This window comes from Crocuta crocuta, unplaced genomic scaffold (assembly GCF_008692635.1).
Source record: "Crocuta crocuta isolate KB4526 unplaced genomic scaffold, BGI_CrCroc_1.0 scaffold334, whole genome shotgun sequence".
Taxonomy (NCBI): domain Eukaryota; kingdom Metazoa; phylum Chordata; class Mammalia; order Carnivora; family Hyaenidae; genus Crocuta; species Crocuta crocuta.
The window spans coordinates 1,900,603-1,921,018 of NW_027533260.1; the positions used below are offsets into that span (position 1 = coordinate 1,900,603).

At 56.6% G+C, this 20,416-nt stretch overlaps 2 protein-coding genes across 6 annotated transcripts in view; both read left to right on the forward strand.

The window, feature by feature from the left end:
• Positions 1 to 12,356, forward strand: part of NUP62 (nucleoporin 62) — a 24,718-nt gene extending 12,362 nt beyond the window's left edge. Inside the window, exons 1-2 of one of the 2 annotated variants that reach the window (XM_077747539.1) lie at positions 3,441 to 3,501; positions 8,699 to 12,356. In XM_077747539.1, the coding sequence (XP_077603665.1) occupies positions 8,763 to 10,349 (1,587 nt within the window). In that variant the 5' untranslated portion in view covers positions 3,441 to 3,501; positions 8,699 to 8,762 and the 3' untranslated portion in view covers positions 10,350 to 12,356. Of the gene's footprint in view, positions 1 to 3,440; positions 3,502 to 8,698 lie in introns of those variants that run through there. The other variant, XM_077747538.1, reaches the window with a different exon arrangement.
• The window catches only part of IL4I1 (interleukin 4 induced 1), a 36,227-nt gene that overhangs the window by 12,333 nt on the left and 3,478 nt on the right, over positions 1 to 20,416 (forward strand). Inside the window, exons 1-5 of one of the 4 annotated variants that reach the window (XM_077747534.1) lie at positions 3,444 to 3,501; positions 13,113 to 13,233; positions 15,818 to 15,962; positions 19,401 to 19,639; positions 20,164 to 20,276. In XM_077747534.1, coding sequence (XP_077603660.1) covers positions 15,926 to 15,962; positions 19,401 to 19,639; positions 20,164 to 20,276 — 389 coding nt within the window. In that variant the 5' untranslated portion in view covers positions 3,444 to 3,501; positions 13,113 to 13,233; positions 15,818 to 15,925. Of the gene's footprint in view, positions 1 to 3,443; positions 3,502 to 13,112; positions 13,234 to 15,817; positions 15,963 to 19,400; positions 19,640 to 20,163; positions 20,277 to 20,416 lie in introns of those variants that run through there. The other 3 variants (XM_077747533.1, XM_077747536.1, XM_077747537.1) reach the window with 3 other exon arrangements.

Consider the following 20,416-nt stretch of genomic DNA (forward strand, 5'->3'; position numbering starts at 1 on the left):
GCAGTGTCTGCCACAGTGTCTGCCTTGGTTACCGCCGCTCAGCGCTTCTCAGTTGATTTCCATTCCTGAAGGGTAGGCTCTGTGAGCTCACCTGTTCCCCGAGGGTTAGAGGGTTTTTCTTTGACTCCGAGGGAGAGGGGAACCGATTCAAGAGAAGTTTAAGAAGCAGAGTCGGTGGACCTGGGGTGAGTGGCTGATGAACGCACGTTGGCGAGACGGCTCAGAGGGAATGGGGGAGCCGGGGCAGCAGAAAGGACCTCGAGCTCCTGCACTGACACACTTGCCAAAGGCTCCAGCCGGTGTGTGAGTCTCAGTGGGGATCCGCTTGCCCTGCCTGCGCTGATGGGGGCCAGAGGCAGAGGTCCCTTCAGTCTCTCGTTTCCCACCTGCTCCCCTTGTTTCTCCTGCTCTGGTCTCTGTGCTTGTGATCACACTTCTGCAAGTCTTAAGTTGCTAATTTCTTTCTTTCCCTTCTCCTTCATTGTATTTTAAGTAATCTCTCCACCGCGTGCTCCACTGACACAGCCAGTCAGGTGCTCCGTTAAATTGCTGATTTCCTAGGGGAAAAGGGTGGCTCCCACACAAATAGCTCCTTGCTTCCTGGGCGCCACCTGGGCTCGGCATTGTTGGCAGCGCCACCAGGTGGCTGCGGGCCGAAAGATCAGGAGCATCTCCAGCTGCTCCCAGAATAAGAGGTCAGCTTTTCCTGGGCTCCGAGGGTGCACCGTGGTAAGCACCTGATGTGGATCAGACGATTTCATCTTCACAAAGACTCCATGATTCCCCATTTTTCACGAGGAAACAGGCTTAGGGGGGAGATTAGAATCTTAAGATACCAGGGTTGGAGGGGCGCCTGGGTGGCTTGGTCGGTTAAGCGTCCGACTTTCACTTAGGTCATGATCTCGCGGTTCGTGGGTTCGAGCCCCGCGTTGGGCTCTGTGCTGACAGGTCAGAGCCTGGAGCCTCCTTCAGATGCTGTGTCTCCTTCTCTCTCTGTCCCTCCCCTGCTCACGCTGTCTCTCTCTCTCTCCTAGAAATAAATACAACATTTAAAAAAAAAAAAAGATACCAGGGTTGGAGTGGAGAAGCAGGTGGGCCGCAGAGCCTTGCCAGGTGACTAACGTTTGTTTACTTTCGAAGGAGAGAGAGTGACAGAGTGTGAGCAGGGGTGGGACAGAGAGAGAAGGAGACACAGCATCTGAAGGAGGCTCCAGGCTCTGACCTGTCAGCACAGAGCCCAATGCAGGCTCGAGCTCAAGAGCTATGAGATCATGACCTGAGCCAAAGTCAGATGCTTAACCGACTGAGCCACCCAGATGCACCCCCCCTTTTTTTTTTTAATGTTTGTTGATTTTAGAGAGAGAGCATGAGCAGGGGAGGGGTAGAGAGAGGGAGACACAGAGTCCGAAGCAGGCTCCAGGCTCTGAGTGGTCAGCACAGAGCCCAACGGGCTTGACTCATGAACCACAAGATCATGACTTGAGTTCAAGTCAGACACTTAACCAACTGAGCCACCAGGCACCCCCACGGTATGGACTTCTAATGACCACTACTGGCCTCCTGCCTGCAGTTCCCCTCCCGGCCCATCAGTGGACCAGAAAACCCTGGACTCAAAAGCCTGAGCCCCATCGAGGAACCCTGGGAAATAGAGCCCTTTGGCTCGACTTACTGGTGCCCCAAATGAAGTGGAGTAGACCCGATGTAAAGGAGGGGGACAGCCGCTGTCTCCACCCCAGTGGGGTGAGCCTGGTGTGAAAGGGTCACTTACGCTTCTGAGGTGAGAAGATGAAGGCCAGCTGTAGGATCAGAAAGGGAAAAGGCATCATGGCTTTGTCTTCTGTTATACCGGCCAGAGGCAGTCTACCTCTCTGACCTGGCCCCCAGCCCCACCTCCTCGCCGCCTGTTGCTCCCGCCCCAGCTGTAGAGAAGCTGGCCTGTATGTGTGTCACTCTTGCGGTGACATGTCTGCCCGTAGAACCCCACTCATCTTTTAAGACTGAATTCTGACCTCTCCTCCTTCCACGCTCTAGACAGAATAGCCGGTCTCGTATTCCCAGATGCTGGGGCGGGGGGTGGGTACATGTGGAGGCTGTTCGTGCATCACGCAGCCGCGCCCTCCCCCGTTCCTCTTGGTCCAAGGCTGAGGGTGCCCCCGTGTTCATTCCCAAACACACCTGTCCCAGCTAGAGGAAAGGGGCTGGGACAGGGAGGGAGAGTCCCAGGGCTCAGGGACACTGGCCCTTGCACCTTAGCCACACTGGCTTCCTGCTGTCATGTGCCACCCAGGGCTCTGGTCTAGCTCGTCCTCGGTATGACTCAGTCCGCCCCTCTGCCCCCATGCGCCACCCTGTTCCCCTTTCCCTGCCCCGCTTTTGCTTCCTGCATTTGCTTCGCCTGCTCTAGCATGCTGTGGGATTCCTCTGCGCAGTTTCTTGTTTTCCTGTCTCCTCAGCCAGAGTAGAAGCTCTGTGAGCGCAAGGAGCCTCTTTCTCAGCCACAGCCACAATCCCAGGGCCTTCAACGGTGCCTGAACATAGCAGGCGCTCAGAAATAGGTGTTGTCTGAGGGAGTGCTGCGCCACAGAGAGTTGGGTTTGTCTCCGTTGTCATCCCTGTACGTGGAACAGGGCTGCGTAGCTAATAGAGTGGATGCGTTAGGTAAAGTTGGGGTGTGGAGTGGCAAAGGAATGCAGAGGGCAGGTCCGTGGACCTGAATGAAGTTGGAGGTGGTGGCAGGGGACCGTGGTCTTCAGAGCCGGGGGAGGGGGGTGGTCAGGATCTCTGACTCTCCTGGGCTCTGAAGGCACACGGATGTGGTTTGAAAAACAAGGACAGATGCAGGGCAGGCTGCTCATCACTAACTCCCTGGGTGACTTCGAGGCAGCCCCTCCTCACTCCAGGCCCCCTTGAGCTATGGACATCACATCTGTGGCCGTCTAGCCCTAAGCCCCTGGCCCAAGCACTGTCTGCTTCTCTTGTAGGAAAGTTTGCCCCTTTGGTAAAAGTGGGAAAGCTTTAGAATAGTGTATATTTGTTCAGACACGTTTGTGAGAAACTCCCAAAGCCCTGGTCTTGGCTGATGGCCTGTTGACTGAGGCAGCCCGGCAGAACCGGCACCGCATTTCATTTTCTTGGTGCAGACTTAACACATTTCCCAACCCGGGGTTCTCTCTCCTCTGTCCTCAGAGTCCCGGCTCTTGGCCTAGACCGTCACCCCGGCCTCCTCCAGCTTCTCCCCCAGCCCACTCCCCACGCGTAGAGCTGCCACGTTCGTCTCCCTATCCCTGAGGCCCCTCCCTGGCTCACTCGAAATAAAGTCTGAGGCATCAGCGTTTCATTTCTCGACCAACAGCTCCGGTCACACGGCGCTGTATCCACATTGTGCACCGTGGTCCCCAAGACCAGCCTGTGTTCACTGAGTAGCTAGAAGGACTCACAGAACTCAGCAAAGCTGTTACGTTCATGGTCACAGCAAAGGGGGAGAGATGAGAATCAACAAAGGTAAGAGGTGCACAGGGCAGAGTCTGGGGGAGACCTGGCGTGAGCTTCCGGTCCCTCCCCGTGGAGCTGAACCGGCGGCACTGCACTGGATTGTCCCGGCACCATTGGGTGACCGCATGTGAAGTGTCCCCCTCCAGGGAAGCTCGCCTGAGCCCTGGCGCCAGGATCTTCACGTAGGCACAGAGCAGCTGCATGACTGATCTTCGTTCCTTCGTCTCTGGCCCTTGCAGAGGTCAGGCCGGCAGGATGCTCCAGGGGCTTGGGGGTCATCTCCCAGGAACCAGACAAGGGCCGGTCTTTTCTTTGGAATTTGCGGGGTTTAGATAATCCAGGCCTGCCGAGTCCATCCTTCACTGCCTGCACGGCCACCTCACCGTCTGCACGGCCACACCAGATCCTTTAGCGCCCTGGAGACTTGAAGCCTTGTGGCTTCAGCCCCTCCCCGCCCTCAACCAGGCCCTTCCCCACTCCTGCCCTGTGACCCTGGCTGATCTCACATCTCACCTCCACACTCAGCTCCAGGAAAGTGCTTCCTGGAACCCGGGGCAGCATAAGGGCCTTGCTCCTACAACATGTGGCCTGTCCTGTCCCCACCTGGTGCCCTGGTACTGAAGTTCACGCTTGTAATGTCTCTGGCTACCTCAAGGGTGAGGGCCATGGCTTAAGTACCCTCTCTGGCCCTCACTCTTCTGGCTTAGGAAAGGGACCCGCTTTTAGGAGCAAGTGAGCAAGAGTACATCTCAAGCGCACAGCATGGGGCTGAGCCAGGGTGTCTGCCACTGGCAGGAGATCCCTGGCACCTGGAGTATCAGAAACACGTGCGGCATCTAATAAATGGTGACCCGTGAAGCCACAAAATCCCCCACAGAAAATTGTTCTTCTTTTAGTTTTTTAATAGCTGCAGAGAGCTTTTTATAAACACTCTGGTGGAAAAATTTAGCTGCAGCTTATTCATAGAAGCCCTGTGGGGCTCAGGTCTTGAGAACTGAGACACGTAGGTGGTAGCCGTTGGGATGCTCCTGACCGCCAGTAACCTTGAATGAACCTGGCTTGACGTGACACTTGAGTGAGGAGGTGTGCTCTTGTGAAGAAGGGGTCTAGCGGGGGTGGGGGGGTTAGGTATTGCTGTGGCGGCAGGAAAGGGACCTTTCCTGGGAACCCTTCCTGGAAGAGCTTTGTAAAAATGGCACAGCACAGGCGCTGCCCCCGAGAGCCTGTCCCCAGAGGTGCTGATGGGCAGCCAGCCAAGGTCCGCGGCTTAGACCAGGCAGCCCCGAGGTCATCTCCCTAGAGGCGCGTGTCTGTGCGAAAGAGGAGACCGGAATGCCAGGCACTGCCAGGAAGGCAGAGGGTGCGGTGGATGTTGGGGAGAGGCAGCCACCGCAGGTTCCCGCAGACCCGGGCAACCCCGGCCCGAGAGGATCCCTAAGGACACTTGCAGACGTAAAACTGGTCCTGAAGAGGGAGGGGTAAGGAAACCGGATTTGTGGATGCCTTCCCCAGCCTGGTACTTGGCTTCTTAGTTGTGACCTTGTTCTTCACGGCAGGGGGGATTGGGCATGGCTAGTAGCAGAAGCATAGTGCAAACCCAGGTCTTTCTGTCAGGAGACCCAGCCTCGTGGCTGAGGACGGGAAGCCGTCTTGCCGCTGAACTATGTCTGCTGTTTGAGATGAAGGGAAAATAAGCGCATTGTTGGACGGAGTCTGGGGTGCACAATAGTGGTTGTGCCCCAGAGCAGGGCTGCTTGGCCTGTGACCAGGTACGCCTGTTTGACGGGGCAGAACCGAAGAGCGCTATACAGCCCAAGGCCAGGGTTCAGGGCCCACCATGGTTGGGATATCTTGTCAATATCCATTATCCCATCCATGAATTTACAAGTTATTTCCATCTGAGCCTCTCTTTTTCCATCTGTGCCGGGGTGCGATCGTCCTGACCTCCCTTTAGGCTGGTTGTGAAGTTAGCTGAGGGTCTGGCGAGGGAGCGTATAAGTAGCTCGGTCTGGGCACAGCAGTGCCTGGAAATCCCCCCGGGGCCTACATCTCGTGGCAGCCGACCGTGAATTCCTGTTAAACTTGAGGTCAGCCACAACCCCCGCGTTTCCTTCAGGAGAACTTCTTCGCAGCTGGGTGTTCGCAGCCCCTCCTGGGCTCCTTCTCTTCTTTCCTTACCAGCCTCCAGAGGCTGTCCCCAAAGTAAACTTCCAGCGTGCGCCTGCGCATGGCAACAGTGACACCAAGTACCCTCGCTCGCATCCCACCAATGCTGGCCTCGCTTCAGCCCAGGAGCTACCACCCCACTTTATTTATTTACTTTTTTATAGTTTATTTATTTTTGAGACAGAGCATGAGCAAGGGAGGGGTAGAGAGAGAGGGAGACACAGAATCTGTTTGTGTGGGGGTTTTTTTGTTTTGTTTTTAATTTATTTCTGAGAGAGAGGGAGACACAGAATCTGAAACAAGTTCCAGGCTCTGAGTTGTCAGCACAGAGCCTGACGTGGGGCTTAAACCCCCGAACCGTGAGATCATGACCTGAGCCGAAGTTGGATGCTCAACCGACTGAGCCACCCAGGCACCCCGAGGGAGACACAGAATCTGAAGTAGGCTCCAGGCTCTGAGCTGTCAGCACAGAGCCCAATGTGGGGCTCGAACCCACAAACTGCAAGATCATGACCTGAGCTGAAGCCGGATGCTCAACTGACTGAGCTACCCAGTCGCCCCCTGCCCCTACTTTACTGATGAGGGAACTGAGTCTCAGAGAGGTTTGCTATCCCTTGTTTGAAGCCGGAACTCTAGGGAGCCACCAGGTCCCACCTCCTGTCTGTCTCAGATATTTTCTCCTTTCCAACTGTGTTCTTCCCCCCTGGCTGCTCCCACAGACAGCAGCAGCTTCATGGCTTAAAGTGACACAGATTTATTTTCTTAAGAGTTCAAGAGATCGGAAGTCCGAATTCAGTCTTACAAGGGCTCAAATCAGGGTGTCAGCAGGGCTGCTTCCTTTGGGAGCTTCTGAGGAGAACTGTCACCTGGCTTTTTCCGGCTTCCAGAGGCCTGTATGTTCCCCAACTCGGGCCACTTCCTCTGTCTTCCATAGCCTTCTCCCTCTGCCTCCACTGTAGAAGGGTACTGGGGTGACCTTCAGGGCCCATCATCTGCTCTAGGAATAATCTCTGCATCACATCACATCTGAAAATTCCTTTTGCCGAACACGGCAGCATTTTCCCGGGCTCAAGGGATTAGGGTGTGGGCATCTTCAGGGGGACACATGGTTGATAGGACTTCCCAAACTGACTCCCCTGGAAACTGTCTAGGGCTCCCACCACCTTCAGCGCTGGCTGGTCTGGCCCCACCCCAGTCACCTTTGAGGCAGGGCCAGCCTAGGGAAGGCTTATTTAATTCAGTAATTCTATCTCCCCTACTCAGGTCGTGATTTTAAAACCTGGCTGCGCAAGTTCACTGGTTCCTCACACTGAATCCTCACCCTACAATTTGAGCCTCTTTGAAACAGCAGGCTTATAGATTATGTTCCTCCATTGTGCGGACAGAACAAATGTCTGGAAGCTGCTGCAAAGTAGAAGGGAAATGATCCAGTGTAGTCCCACCGCCTGAGATGGGCCACGCCTACATCAGTATGTCTTTTTCCCAAGCTCCTTTTTTTAAATTTTTTCCAAATTTTTATTAAAAAAATTTTTTTTGATGTTGTTTATTTTGAGAGAGAAAGACACAGAATCCAAAGCAGGCTCCAGGCTCTAAGCAATCAGCACAGAGCCTCATGTGGGGCTTCGACTTAGGAGCCGTGAGATCGTGACCTGAGCCGAAGTTGGACACTCAACAGACTGAGCCACCCAGGCGCCCCTCAAATTTTTAATCTAAATTCCAGTTTAGTTAACCTATGTTGTAACATTGGTTTCAGGAGTAGAATTCGGTGAGTCATCACTTATGTGTAACACCCGGTACTCATCCTAACAAGGGCCCTCCTTCATGCCCGTCAGCCATTTAGCCCCTTTTGCCCTGGTCCCTTTGTGGCACCTCCTACATTTCTTGTGTGTCGTTAGTCTGTCAGTGGGCGTAACACAACTTTTCCCTTACACCGGAAACTTACTCGATCCCCGCACTGGGTGCGGGGGAGTGCCCTGTCGTCCAGTACCCCGTGCGGGGCCCGCAGCAGTCAGCAGGCCCAAGGCCTGCGGTCAGCTCCTGGCCAGTCACCGCAACCCTCTGAGCCCCATTTCCCTCATGTCAGACGCGAGGGCAGAATCCCTGTCTCCGTGTATGAGTGAGAGTGAGCGTCTGTGACCAGCCCCTGCTCCGGCTGACAGATGGCAGTCAGAAATTCTAGAAATCTAGTTGGTATGGACTCACCAGGGTTGTGCTGGCTCCTGGAGCGTCTAAGGAAGACGGGGTGGGGCCTGTGAGCGTGTGGTGGTCCTCTGGGCACATGATCACTTCTTCCCTCTCCCCACTGTCACTCGCTCTGGCAGCAGCTCAGCTACACATGGCTGGAAAGGAGGCGGGTGCCCCACGTGCACCTCCTCTGTGCCCTGCACCTGCAGGTGGGGGCTGCCTACTGAGTGCCTGGAGAGAAGCCCCAGGGGAGGTCTGAGTGAGCTGACGGGTCTCCTGGCCGCCCCAGAGTTAGAAGGAGGGCAGGGAGACGCGCCAACACGCCCTCCGTCTTCCTAACGGGTCAGGGATGTGCACAGCTGGGGCCTTGGGCACTGCAGGCTCTGCCGTACGGCTTGGCTTTCTGGGGCCTTTCTGTGAGTCCAGAAGGACATTCGGCCTGTCACTCGGCCAGCCCAGCCCACCACCTCCCACCTGTGGTCGGCATGGAAACCTGGGGAGCCGGTCCTCCAGGTGTTACTTCATGTGCTTCCGCGCCCCTCGCCAGAAGCCCCTTGACTCTGACCTCCTCGGGGGCTGAGGTCACTCAGGTGCCTGCTCTCAGCCTTCTCTTCTATGGCAGCAGGTACGCCTGCTCGTGCACCCGAGCCCCAGGGCATGGCCTTCTGCTTCCGAGTCTGTCTTTGCTAGTTTAACTGGGCCTGTCCAGGCGGGAGCAGGGGGCAGGGTGGTGAGCTCGTATTCTAATTATCCCGAGTCCCGCCACCCTCCAGATGCTCCGTCACGCCATTGAGGTTGCCTTTCTCAAACTGCCATCTGATCATGTGACTTACTGTACTTTGAAAATCTTCCCAAGGTTGCAGACACCGGCGGATTTGCTTTGGGAGCCAGAGTAGCTGCTGCCACCAGAGTCTGGAGCCATGAGCGCGTTTAATTTTGGAGGCACGGGGGCCCCCACAGGCGGGTTCACGTTCGGCACTGCAAAGACGGCAACGACCACGTCTGCTACCGGCTTCTCTTTCTCTACGGCTGCCACTGGCGGGTTTAATTTTGGGACTCCCTCCCAGCCGGCTGCCAGCACCCCTTCTACTGGCCTGTTCTCGCTCACCACCCAAGCTCCAGCGACACAGACCCCAGGATTCAGTTTTGGAACCACAACTTCTGCTACGGGAGGAACGGGGTTCTCCTTGGGGATCAGCACCCCGAAGCTAAACCTGAGCAGTGCGGCTGCCACGCCAGCCACCGCTCACCCCGGCGGCTTCGGTCTCGGCGGCAGCACCCTCACCAGCGCCATCTCGAGCACTGTCACCTCCGGCCAGAGCACAGCGCCCACCACCGGCTTTGTGTTCGGCTCTACCACCACCTCTGCTGCTCCGTCCACCACGCCGGGGGGCTTCTCGTTCACAGGCGGGAGCACGACCCAGAGCGGGGCCTCCGGTTTCAGCATCGGCTCGATGGGGAGCTTGGCCCCGCCCACGGCACTTGGCGGACTGCCCTTCACTCCTGCCACCCCTGCGTCCACGGGAGCAGGAGCCACACAGCCAGCCGCTCCTGCGCCTGCTGCTGCCACCACCAGCGCTGGGCCCACGCTGTTTGCCTCCCTGGCAACCACCCCAGCCTCCTCCACCGCCACCGGCCTTTCCCTTTGTACCCCGTCAACCACGGCCGCGGCTACCGGGGCCGGGACGCTGGGCTTCAGCTTAAAGGCCCCCGGGGTGGCCTCTACCTCCTCCACGACAACATCCACTGCCACTGCCACCACCACCACGGCCGCCACCACCGCAGCTACCACCACCACTACCGGCTTTGCCTTGAATCTGAAGCCACTGGCGCCGGCCGGGATCGCCAGCAACGCACCAGCGGCCGCGACCGGGCCCCCTGGCTGTAGCACCACCACCGGGGCAGCCGCCAGTCCTGCGATGACCTACGCCCAGCTGGAGAGTCTGATCAACAAGTGGAGCCTGGAGCTGGAGGACCAGGAGCGGCACTTCCTGCAGCAGGCCACACAGGTCAACGCCTGGGACCGCACGCTCATCGAGAACGGGGAGAAGATCACTACCCTCCACCGTGAGGTGGAGAAAGTGAAGCTGGACCAGAAGAGGCTGGACCAAGAGCTCGACTTCATCCTGTCTCAGCAGAAGGAGCTGGAAGACCTGCTGAGCCCACTGGAGGAGTCGGTCAAGGAGCAGAGCGGGACCGTCTACCTGCAGCACGCTGACGAGGAGCGCGAGAAGACCTACAAGCTCGCTGAGAACATCGACGCACAGCTGAAGCGCATGGCCCAGGACCTCAAGGACATCATCGAGCACCTGAACACGTCCGGGGGTCCCGCCGACACCAGCGACCCCCTGCAGCAGATCTGCAAGATCCTCAATGCGCACATGGACTCGCTGCAGTGGATCGACCAGAACTCGGCCCTGCTGCAGAGGAAGGTGGAGGAGGTGACCAAGGTGTGCGAGGGGCGCCGCAAAGAGCAGGAGCGCAGCTTCCGGATCACGTTCGACTGAGCTGCCGGCCGGCTTCCGGGCCCGTGGGTTCCGAGGGCGTTGGGGGCTGTGAGGGTTGCACAATTATCATCTGGCGTTTGGTTGCAAAGAATACTTGGTTGTTCCTTTCTTTCAAAGGACTGTGCTGCTGAGAACAGTTCTCTGGCTTGATGTTTTGCATTAGTAAGAAGAGAAGTATTCAAAGCACCCTGGTCCAGACAGCTGCCTAGGGGGTGTGGTTTCTTTTATGTGTCTTTGGCGTATCCCAGACCCCTGTCACCTACGGTGGGCACCCTCCCCCTCCTTCTTGCTCCAGCCAGGTGCTGGAGCAGTGCTGGTTCGCCCGAACACCATCTCCCAGGCAGGGTCTGCTGAGTGGCCATGTGTCCAACACAGAGTCATAGGTGCGGTGAAAAGTCTCCGTCCTTGAGACAGCATCGTGGTATAAGGTGTGTGCATGTGGAGATTCACCACCAGTACAAAGAAGGGATTTGTGAATAGAACCGACCGTGGGATATGGAATTTCAAAGGAGGAAGGACAGGTCAGATGAGGGACTTAAGTGTCAAGAAAAGGGTCAGATTCGAGCCAGGAGGTCTTCACTTTGCCTGGCTGACAAGCCTCCTGATCGTCCAGGTCTCCTTTTCTTAGGCTCACCTCCTCCAGGAAGCCCTCTCGGCCACCCCAGAGCTGGGTCGGATGGCTGTCCTGTGGTCCATTAGAATGTGAGCCCCTGTGGGCAAGGAGTGTTTCTCGTTCCCTTTTGTGACCTTAGCACCATGCCTCACATTTTCGAATCAGTGAACCACGGAAAATGGCATAAAATCTTCATCCACCAAACGCCTGCTGAAATGGCCACAAGGTGCCAGAGGTGGCCACAGACTTGGTTCTGAACTTGACCGATGCTAAAGCAAACCTAGCTAGTTACAGTGAGATCCACAGTGTCCAGAAAAACAGAAGCCGACCAGTTGTATCCCACGTGTCCACTGTATTTGTCTTTACACTTCGCTGCACTGCCTGAAACACCTGTGACTATGTTGCTTTCCTAAATAAAATTTGTTGTGGAACAAAAAAGATGTCATTGATGTAACTTAGAAGACTGGGTAGAAGGAGCAGTTTCCAGAAGACTGAAGTGGGGTGCCGTTGGTCTCAGAAACCAGCAGAGCTAGACGACACGCTGAGGCACGCATCTGTGCCGACATGCAAGGCGTAAGTTCCTCTGGTGCCGACGGCAGAGGAGGATCACACGGGAGAGTGTGTGCAGGTGGTGGTCTAGGTGATGTCTTAGATACGCTTAAGTGTCAAGTCCTTTGCCATCGTCCCTAAGGCGGCGGCTCCGCAGCAGCAGGTGCCGTGGGCAGCGTTCTGTCCGCTCCCTGGGGCTGGCGGGAGGGTGCTCATTGTGCTTCAGAGGTGGGAAGCAGGTAGAGCTGGATGCGGGTTTGTATCGGGTCATTTCCAGATGCTAGCCGGGCATTCTGCCTCTGTCCCCAGCTCTGCTGCTGCAGGGTGGAGTCTGTCCCTCCAGCCTCTGCCTCGCAATGCCAGGCTTTTGCTAAGGAATGCCCAAAGCTTATCCCTGGAGACCTGTGGTCCAGTTGCTCAAAGTCATGACCATAAGTCATTCATTTCACCATCTTTGGCTTCCAGAACAAGTGTCCTGCAAAAGCCACAGAAGAGGGAGGAGGGAGCGCTGAGACTAAACCACTTGATTCTCTCTAAAAGCGCCCCGCCACCCTCCTGCAAGTTGGCCTCCACAATCAGAGCCTCGGTGACCCATATCTGACCCCTCTCCGTGAAGGGAGGAGGGCTGGGGCGGCCTCAAGTCCCCCTAGAAAGTAGGAAGTAGTTCATATTTTACCCATGTTTATTCATTCACCCATTTTTGGAGCACCTGCTAAGAAATAACTGGGCTGGCATTGAGGTCACAGAAATGGAACTGTTTCTGCCCCCATGGAGGTTGCTGGCAGGGGCCAGCCAGACAGTCGTGCTAAAACTTCCCTTGAGCTTGCATTTCCAATACGTGTCATTTGCCTGTTTTGCATATTAAATGTTAGTAAAACTTAAATTGCTTTCGTAGAGCTGTATTTTTTTTAGTGTGTGTGTGTGTGTGTGTGTTTAATTTGTAATGTTTATTTTTGAGAAAGGGAGACACAGTACAGCCTCCGAAGCAGGCCCCAGGCTCTGAGCTGTCAGTCCAGAGGTCGACATGCGGCTCAAACTCACAAACCGTGAGATCAGTACCTTAGCTGAAGTTAAGACACTTAACTGACTGAGCCACCCAGGCACCCCAGAGCCATATCTTTTTTAATGAAAACATTGAAGTTTCATCTGTTTTCTTCCTACACCCCAAAAGACCTTGGGCACCCCACTCTGAAATACAATTCTAATGTTTTGGGGTTTTTTGTTTTTATTTCTGAGAGAGAGACTGCATGAGCAGGGGAGGGTCAGAGAGAGCAGGAGATACAGAATCCAAAGCAGGCTCCAGGCTCTGAACTAACTGTCAGCACAGAGCCCGACGCGGGGCTCGAACTCCCGAACCATGAGATCATGAGCTGAGCCGAAGTCGGATGCTTAATTGGCTGAGCCACCCAGGCGCCCCTGAAATACAATTCTAGATCAGGACGATGGCCGTGTGGCAGGGCTGGCTACAGTGCTCTGGTGCCACGGGGAAAGTGACTTCCTCGAGGAGTCAGGGGGTGTCCCCAAGATTGCAAGATTCAGCAGCTGACTGGGTGCCACCCTGCAGATGATGGCTTCATTGTAATTGCAGTTTCCCTTTCCAGGAAGAAAACACAGATGCTCTTTGCCAATCCAGACAAATGGCCTCTGCTTAAGTTCCTCTTCATTAATTAGCATGAAGACAGCCAGTGTGGTGACTAAATTTGGAATCAGAGGCTTTTAAAGGTGAATCTCTCAGTAAGCTATTCCTGCGCTGCTTCTCAGTACAGGGCGGAGAGTGGCAGTTAGGTTCCTGGCTGTGGCTTTCAGCTAATCTCAAAGAAACCCTCTCAAATGACTGCCTCTCTATGGCCCGACCCCGTCTCCAGGATTATGCCTCCTCCTGCCAGGCGCAGCTTGGCATCAGAAGGATCGGGTGTCCCCGCAGCACCCTCCGTCTCCAAGGGGAGGTTGAAGCCAAGGATCCCTAAGCGGTGGTGTGCTGGTAGATGTGGGGCAGCCGGTTCTCCGGGGCGGGGAGGGGGAGGGTGCCGATGGCTGTGGTGCAAATACTGCCGCCGCTGCTTTCAGGTTCCCGATGTGAGGTCACTCAGCGGGAATTTGGGAAATTGTCATGCGCCATCTAGATGCGATGAATTCACCTCAAGAATATACAGGATAGAGGGGCGCCTGGGTGGCTTAGTCGGTTAAGCGTCCGACGACTTTCGCTTAGGTCATGATCTCGCAGTTCGTGGGTTCGAGCCCCACGTCGGGCTCTGTGCTGACTGCCAGCTCAGAGCCTGGAGCCTGTTTCAGAGTCTGTGACTCCCTCTCTTTCTGACCCTCCCCTGCTCACGCTGTCTCTCTCTCTCTCTCTCCTAGAAATAAAAAAAAAAACCATACATTAAAAAAAAAAAAAGAATATACAGGATAGAAAAATGTAATCAAATGAGTGGGAAGCTTTGAGTATTTAAATGTCCTTTTAATGAGATTGATCAGAAATATTTTTTTCAAGAATGGCATGCAAAACCAAACCCAGAAAACGATCCTAAACGTGAGAGTGTCTGCTCCCGTGCACTGGTGTGAGCCAGCCCCTGCACGCTGCTGCTTGCGGGCTCTCCTTCAGCCTTGAGATTCCCTGGGTGCCTGGAAAACCTGCCCTCGGACTCTCAGGGCAGCGGTTTTCTGCAGAACGTCCAGGAACAAAATCTCTCAGCCTCAGAGGCCAGAGGGACTTCTGGGCACCAGCCGGCCCCCAGCCGGGCTTCCCTCGCCCGCACTGCCCCTGCGCCTGCCCTGAAGCGCTTGCATGTTGGCCCCAGTCACGCCAGACCCTGGCCACTTGCCTGGGTGCACACGCGCACCTCTCGTCCAGACACCGTCCTGGTTCAACCCCGTGGTCCCCAAAGATTTCCCGGTGGCAGAAACCAGACCTGGGGTGCTCCTCTGCAGGCTCAGGCCTAGTGTGGGGCTGCGGGGTCACGCTAAACCCCTTGCTTCTAAGGACACAGACACCAGATCCACTGACCCGGAAGTAATACTCGCTCATTGACAAACACCCTCACATCACTCCCCTGCAAAGTGGGCCCTTAGTTGAATTTTGATTCAAACCAACTGTTACATTTTCGAGACAATCAGGGAAATGTGGACTTTGGTTTAATCCCATTTTTATCTATTTTTTAAGTTTATGTATTTTGAGAGAGAGCATAAGTGGGGGGGGGTGCAGAGAGAGAGAATCCCAAGCGGGGTCCACACTGTGAGCATAGAGCTTGACGTGGGGCTTGAACCCGTGAAACTGTAAGATCATGACCTGACCTGAGCGGAAACCAAGGGTCGGACACTTAACTGACTGAGCCACCCAGGCTCCCCTAATGCCATTTTTTAAAAAATATTTTTATTTATTTCTAGGGGAGAGAGAGAGACAGCATGAGCAGGGGAGGGTCAGAGAGAGAGGGAGTCACAGACTCTGAAATAGGCTCCAGGCTCTGAGCTGGCAGTCAGCACAGAGCCTGACGCGGGGCTCGAACCCACGAACCGCGAGATCATGACCTAAGCGAAAGTCGGACGCTTAACCGACTAAGCCACCCAGGCACCCCCCCCCCAATGCCATTTTAAAGTGTGATAATGGCATTGTAGTTTTTTGTTTTTTGGGTTTTTTTAGTTTGAGAGAGAGCACAAGTTGGGGAGGGGCAGAGAGCGAGGGAGAGAATCCCAAGCAGGGTCCATGCTGTCCGTGCAGCGCCCAATGTCAGGCTCAAACTCGTGAACCGTGACATCGTGACTTGAACCAAAGCCAAGAGTCGGATGGATATTTAACTGGCTGAGCCACCCAGGCACCCCTGTAGTTTTGTCTTGTCTTGTTTTGTTTAAAGCAAATGAGTTCTTATATTTTTTAGAGCAGAAGTTGGCTGCCAAACTACGGTTCCACTTCCCAATTTTGTAAATGACTTTTTATCGGAACACAGCCACGAGCAGTGCCTTTATACCTGCTGGGGCTACCAGGAGGGCAGTAGTAGGCAAGACAGAGATGGTGTCTCTGTCAAAAGAGCCCTGAAGATTTACAGAAAAAGTTTCCAGACCCCTGTTTTCGAGAAATAGCCTGAAGTACTTACCTACAAAATAAGAAGGTGTCTGGGATCTGCTGCAAAATAATCCGAAGGGGGAAGAACGTGTGAATGAAACAAGATGGGCAGGAGGGCGGCGGATGCACTTGGGCTCGGCATCCTAGTCTCTCTGTTGTCACTTATGTTTGAAATGTCCATGATGAGAAGGCTTTGAGAAGGGAGGACCGGCCCCCCACAGCCTCCCAACCGTTCTGCCTTCACACCAGGACCCTGGCACCTTCGGTCTAACAGGAATCAGGACAAAGCCACCATCGTTCACCCCGTTTCCGCACACGCCCGACGATGACTTCTGTCCCAGGCTAACCAGAAAGGCCATGGGCGCTGAGGGAGCCCCCGAGAGCCAGCTGTGCAGTGAGTGCCCCCCCTCCATGGGACCCAGGGGTTCTGGAAACGGGAAGGAGGGCCGGGAGGACTCTGTGGGAAGGGGGACTCTCTCTGGGAGTCAGGCCCTAGATCAAGGGCCTCAGGTAAGTCTGCCCTCCGCTCTCTGCTCCCCTCCCCGATCCAGGTCTGGAGCCCTGACTTCTTCCTGGGGCCCTGGACATCCCCTGGGCGAGGCCCTGCCCTCCTCTGAGACTCGGGGAAAGTTTTAGTACCAACCCCTCGTGGTCTTTGAACTGATTCTGAGAAAGTTCTATATGCAGGTGCCAGCCCTGGCCCCGTGGGAGTTCTGCTCAACACCAACCTGAGCCTCGCCCGGTGGCTCTTGGCCAGGGCGATTTTGCGTCCCCTTCCCCAGGGGAGAATGTCTGGAGACCGTGTCTTCTGTCACACCTTGAGGGGCGGGTGCTGCTGGCATCTAGAGGGTAAAGGCCAGTGAGGCTGTTCACCCTATGACGCACAGGATGGCCCCAAACGTCAACAGTGCCGAGGCCCCTCCCTGCCCTGGCCCCCTCCCTCATTCATGAGCCTGAGCTCTCTGCTGAGGAAAAAAAGTGCTGAAGAACACGGGCCTGGATCACACCCGTGTTCTACTGCTGGGATCACACCCAGGTTCTGCTGCTGCTCAGCTGGTGACCTCTAGGCCTCAGTTTTCCCCACTGTAAAACGGGGACAGCTAAACCCACCTTGTCAGACTTGTTCCGGGAGTAAGTGAAGTAAGACACATCGGGCACGCGGCACTAGACAGCACCCGTAGTCGTTTCATAGGTAGCAAGATGGGGCAGGCCCGGTCCTCGTAGGCTCCCTGCTCCCTCAGGCGCTGCCCGTTCCCAGTCCTGGGGGGCCTCACGAGTTGGGTTCCTGCTGAGTCCCTTGGGTGAGGTCAGCACCCCACTTTTCTTATTTTTTAAATTTTCTTAATGTTTTATTTATTTCTGAGAGTGAGAGACAGCGTGAGCAGGGGAGGGTCAGAGAGAGAGGGAGACACAGAATCCGAAGCAGGCTCCAGGCTGTGAGCTGGCTGTCAGCACAGAGCCAGATGCGGGGCTCGAACCCACGAACTGTGAGATCATGACCTGAGCCGAAGTCGGACGCTCAACCGACTGAGCCACCCAAGCACCCCAGCACCCCACTTTTCTTACAGACCCCAGGAGTTGATGCAGGGTGTGCCCAGAGCCAGGGGGCTTTGAACAGCAAGCCTGTGGGGGAGAGGCCGGGGGGGGTCTACTCGGACCCCAGCAGGGCCCTCCAAACTGTTCTGGGGACCGACACAGTTTGCGTAGACCAGTGCAGGGATTCCGCAGCTCCGCCGCCTCCACCCCTTTCTGCGTCCATGTCACTCCCACTCGCGACATTGCCATGAGGAAGCAGCACAGATGGGCCTCTGGGCAGGGGCCTGCCGGACCCCCGGCTCTGTCATGCCCCATGGGACCCAGGGCACGGCCTTTCCCTCTGCAGGCCAGGCTCCCCCTGCGACACAGGGTGTCTGGGATTAGATGAGAAACCCGCGATGCGCATGTGCAGCAGCTGCTCTGGGGGGAGGGCCAAAGCGAAGATCGCCTTGAAGGAAGCAGGCAGGGTCTGTGGTGGGACGGGCTTCCCGTGCTGAGGCCTTGGGGAGTCCTGGGGCCCCCCTCTGCCTGCCCCCTCTCCGTCTGTCAGCCTCCTCTTCTGCCAAGAGCAGCGCGGTGGGGCCCACGGAGAGCACCAGGCACTGAGCCCCGGACACCGCGGTGGGTGCTCGCCACGGGGACCGGCTCTGCCTTTTCTGCTGACCGTGCCCTTTGCTTTCTTGGCATTCGGCCTCAAGGCCCAAGGCTCTGTCCGGCTGATTGTTTCCTCCCAGGGCCCCGCATCATATGTTTTCTGACTCACTCAGATACACCCCCTCCAACCCCCCACCCTCCGTCAAACCACATCCCTCTTTGATACACTGTTTGGATTTTCCCATCGTGTTGCCGGAGAGGATGTGCCCCTGGCTCCCGGGTGTCGTCTCCCCCTGCCACAAGAAAAGCCCCTGAAGTTGCCTCTCTACCTCCACCCACTTCAGGGGACCCACCACGTGTGCCCTTGGCTAAAGCCCCAAAAGCCGAGGAAGCCATGCTGCCACGAGTGGGGGCCCCTTGGGCCCGGGTCATCTTGTTCTCACTGCCTGCCCCCTCGGGAAAAAAGCACCCCCCAGACAGGGGGGGAAGGCTAAGGCCAAAGGCAGAGAGGAGGAAGGGCCAGTGGCCTTTTTGCCGAGGTGCCCCCAGCACCCTAGCCCGAGCTGAGAGCCACGCTGGTTCTCAGTGCACGGACGGGAAGGGTGAGCAGGCATCCTGGGCTGCGACTTGTGCAGGGCTGGGGAGCGGGGGGTCATTCCCTGAACCCCTGCCAGCACCCCCACGGTGACAGCAGCTGGCACTTCCCTAAAGAGCACAAAGCCTGACCTGGATTCACAGCCCCTGCTTGACAGCTGGGGACCGGAACCACACAGGCTGGCCCCGAGCCCATGCCTCTGACCACCGTGCCGTTGCCTGCAAATCCCACTACTGCGTCCATTTCACGGAGGGGAAGACTGAGGCTCAGAGGAGCCATGTAGGAGGGGAGTGGAGCCAGCGAGGGCCCTTCAGGGCACAGCGACAACTAGACACAGGGACACGCAGCCCCAAGGCCAGACGCCCCCCGCCCTGGCCCCAGGAATGAAGGAGGCAGAGAGAGCACAGAGGAGAGCAGACACAGGGACCCTGAGACCAGGCACCCTTAGCATGGTCACCTGTGCATTTATTTCTGGCCTTCCAACGCCCCAGAACTAATTGGGGCAAGCGGAAGAAAATAGACTGATTTGCTTCCTCTCAACCCCCTTTCCCCAACGCCCACCCCCTCTGGCCTCAACTATATTCTAAGCATCCGATCTTACAACCAAGGAAAGTAGTTTCATTTCCCCACCGCAGATTTCTCAAAGGGAGGGCAGGGCGGGGCTCAGCTCGTTGTCTAAGGACCAAGAAGGGGGCCGGGCAGACCACTGGAAGCCACAGGAGGGAGAGGTGGTGCCGCTATCCACGGAGAGCCCAAGGTAGAGGGGAGGCGGCGAGAGACTGGGACCCACAGAAGTAGACACGGGGAGGCAGGGACACGGGGCAGAGGAGAGGGGAACAGAGAAGAGAAAGACAAGGAGGGCAAGGATGGGGACGGGGCGGAAAGGTGCGCAGAACAGGAAGCTGCTAGGAGAGGTGGGTGGAGGCGTGAGGCTCCTGGGATGGGACCCAGGCCCCTGTCACAGTGGCCTTTGCTTCCCCTCCAAACTAGACACCATCTCCCACCGAGAGTTATGGCCTCGTCGGGTAAGTAAGCAGGAGAGGGGGGCACAAGGCTGGGGGGGGGCGCGGAGCCCATTCTCNCCCCCCCGCCGCCTCCTCCCTCCAGCCCAGAACCTCCTCGTCCTGGTCTCCATCTTCTTCAGCCTCGTGGCCTCCCTCGACTGGAAGACTTCCCATAGCCAGGATCCCTTTGAGAAATGCATGCATGATCCTGACTATGAGGTGCTGCTCAAGGTCGTGACCTTGGGCCTCAATCGGACCTCAAAGCCCCAGAGGGTGATTGTGGTTGGTGCTGGTGTGGCTGGGCTGGTAGCTGCCAAGGTGCTCAGTGATGCCGGACACAAGGTGAGAAGTGCTTCTTGCAGTCTACCTGGATTTTTTCCTGCTGCAGGCTGGGAGTCCCGGTGGTGGGGACCACACCCCCGCCGAGGGGTTGGTAGGAGGTGGGGAGAGGAGCGGTGCTCTCCCCCGTGATCTGGGGATGAAACCGGCGGGGAGGCTGAGAAACCTCTGAATTTCCCTGCCCCACTGTCTCTCATTCCTGAGGGAAGTCCCTCTGAATGTCCTCCAACCTCCCGGGGACAGTGGGGGGAGGGGGGGAATTTGTGTTGGTGGCCATGGAAACCCCACTCAATGAGAACTGCCTGAGGTCTAACCACTGCCCGCTCACTGAAAGCCCAGAAGGAGAACGGGCTGGGCNATCTGTCCTCCCACCAGCTCCTCTGGCTTCTCCATGAAGGGGGTCCTTCCCTAGTCTAGGGCTGGGCTGCTGTGGGGATGGAAGCTGGGCGCTGGCACAGGTGGGGATGGGGGGGTCGGTGGGAGGAGCTGAAGACCCCTGCTTGGTGCTCCCCACTCCCATCCCTCAGGTCACCATCCTGGAGGCAGACAACAGGATTGGAGGCCGCATCCTCACCTACCGGGACCGGAAGACAGGCTGGATCGGGGAGCTGGGAGCCATGCGGATGCCCAGCTCGCACAGGTGAGGCCTGGCCAGGCAAGGCCTCCCCCAGCCCCACCTCTGTGCCCCTGAGGTGCTCAGATCTCCGTGTCCAGCCAAAGCTCCAGTTGCGCCTCCCCCAACCTTGTCTCTTCCTCCTCGCACCCCCACCCCAACCCAAG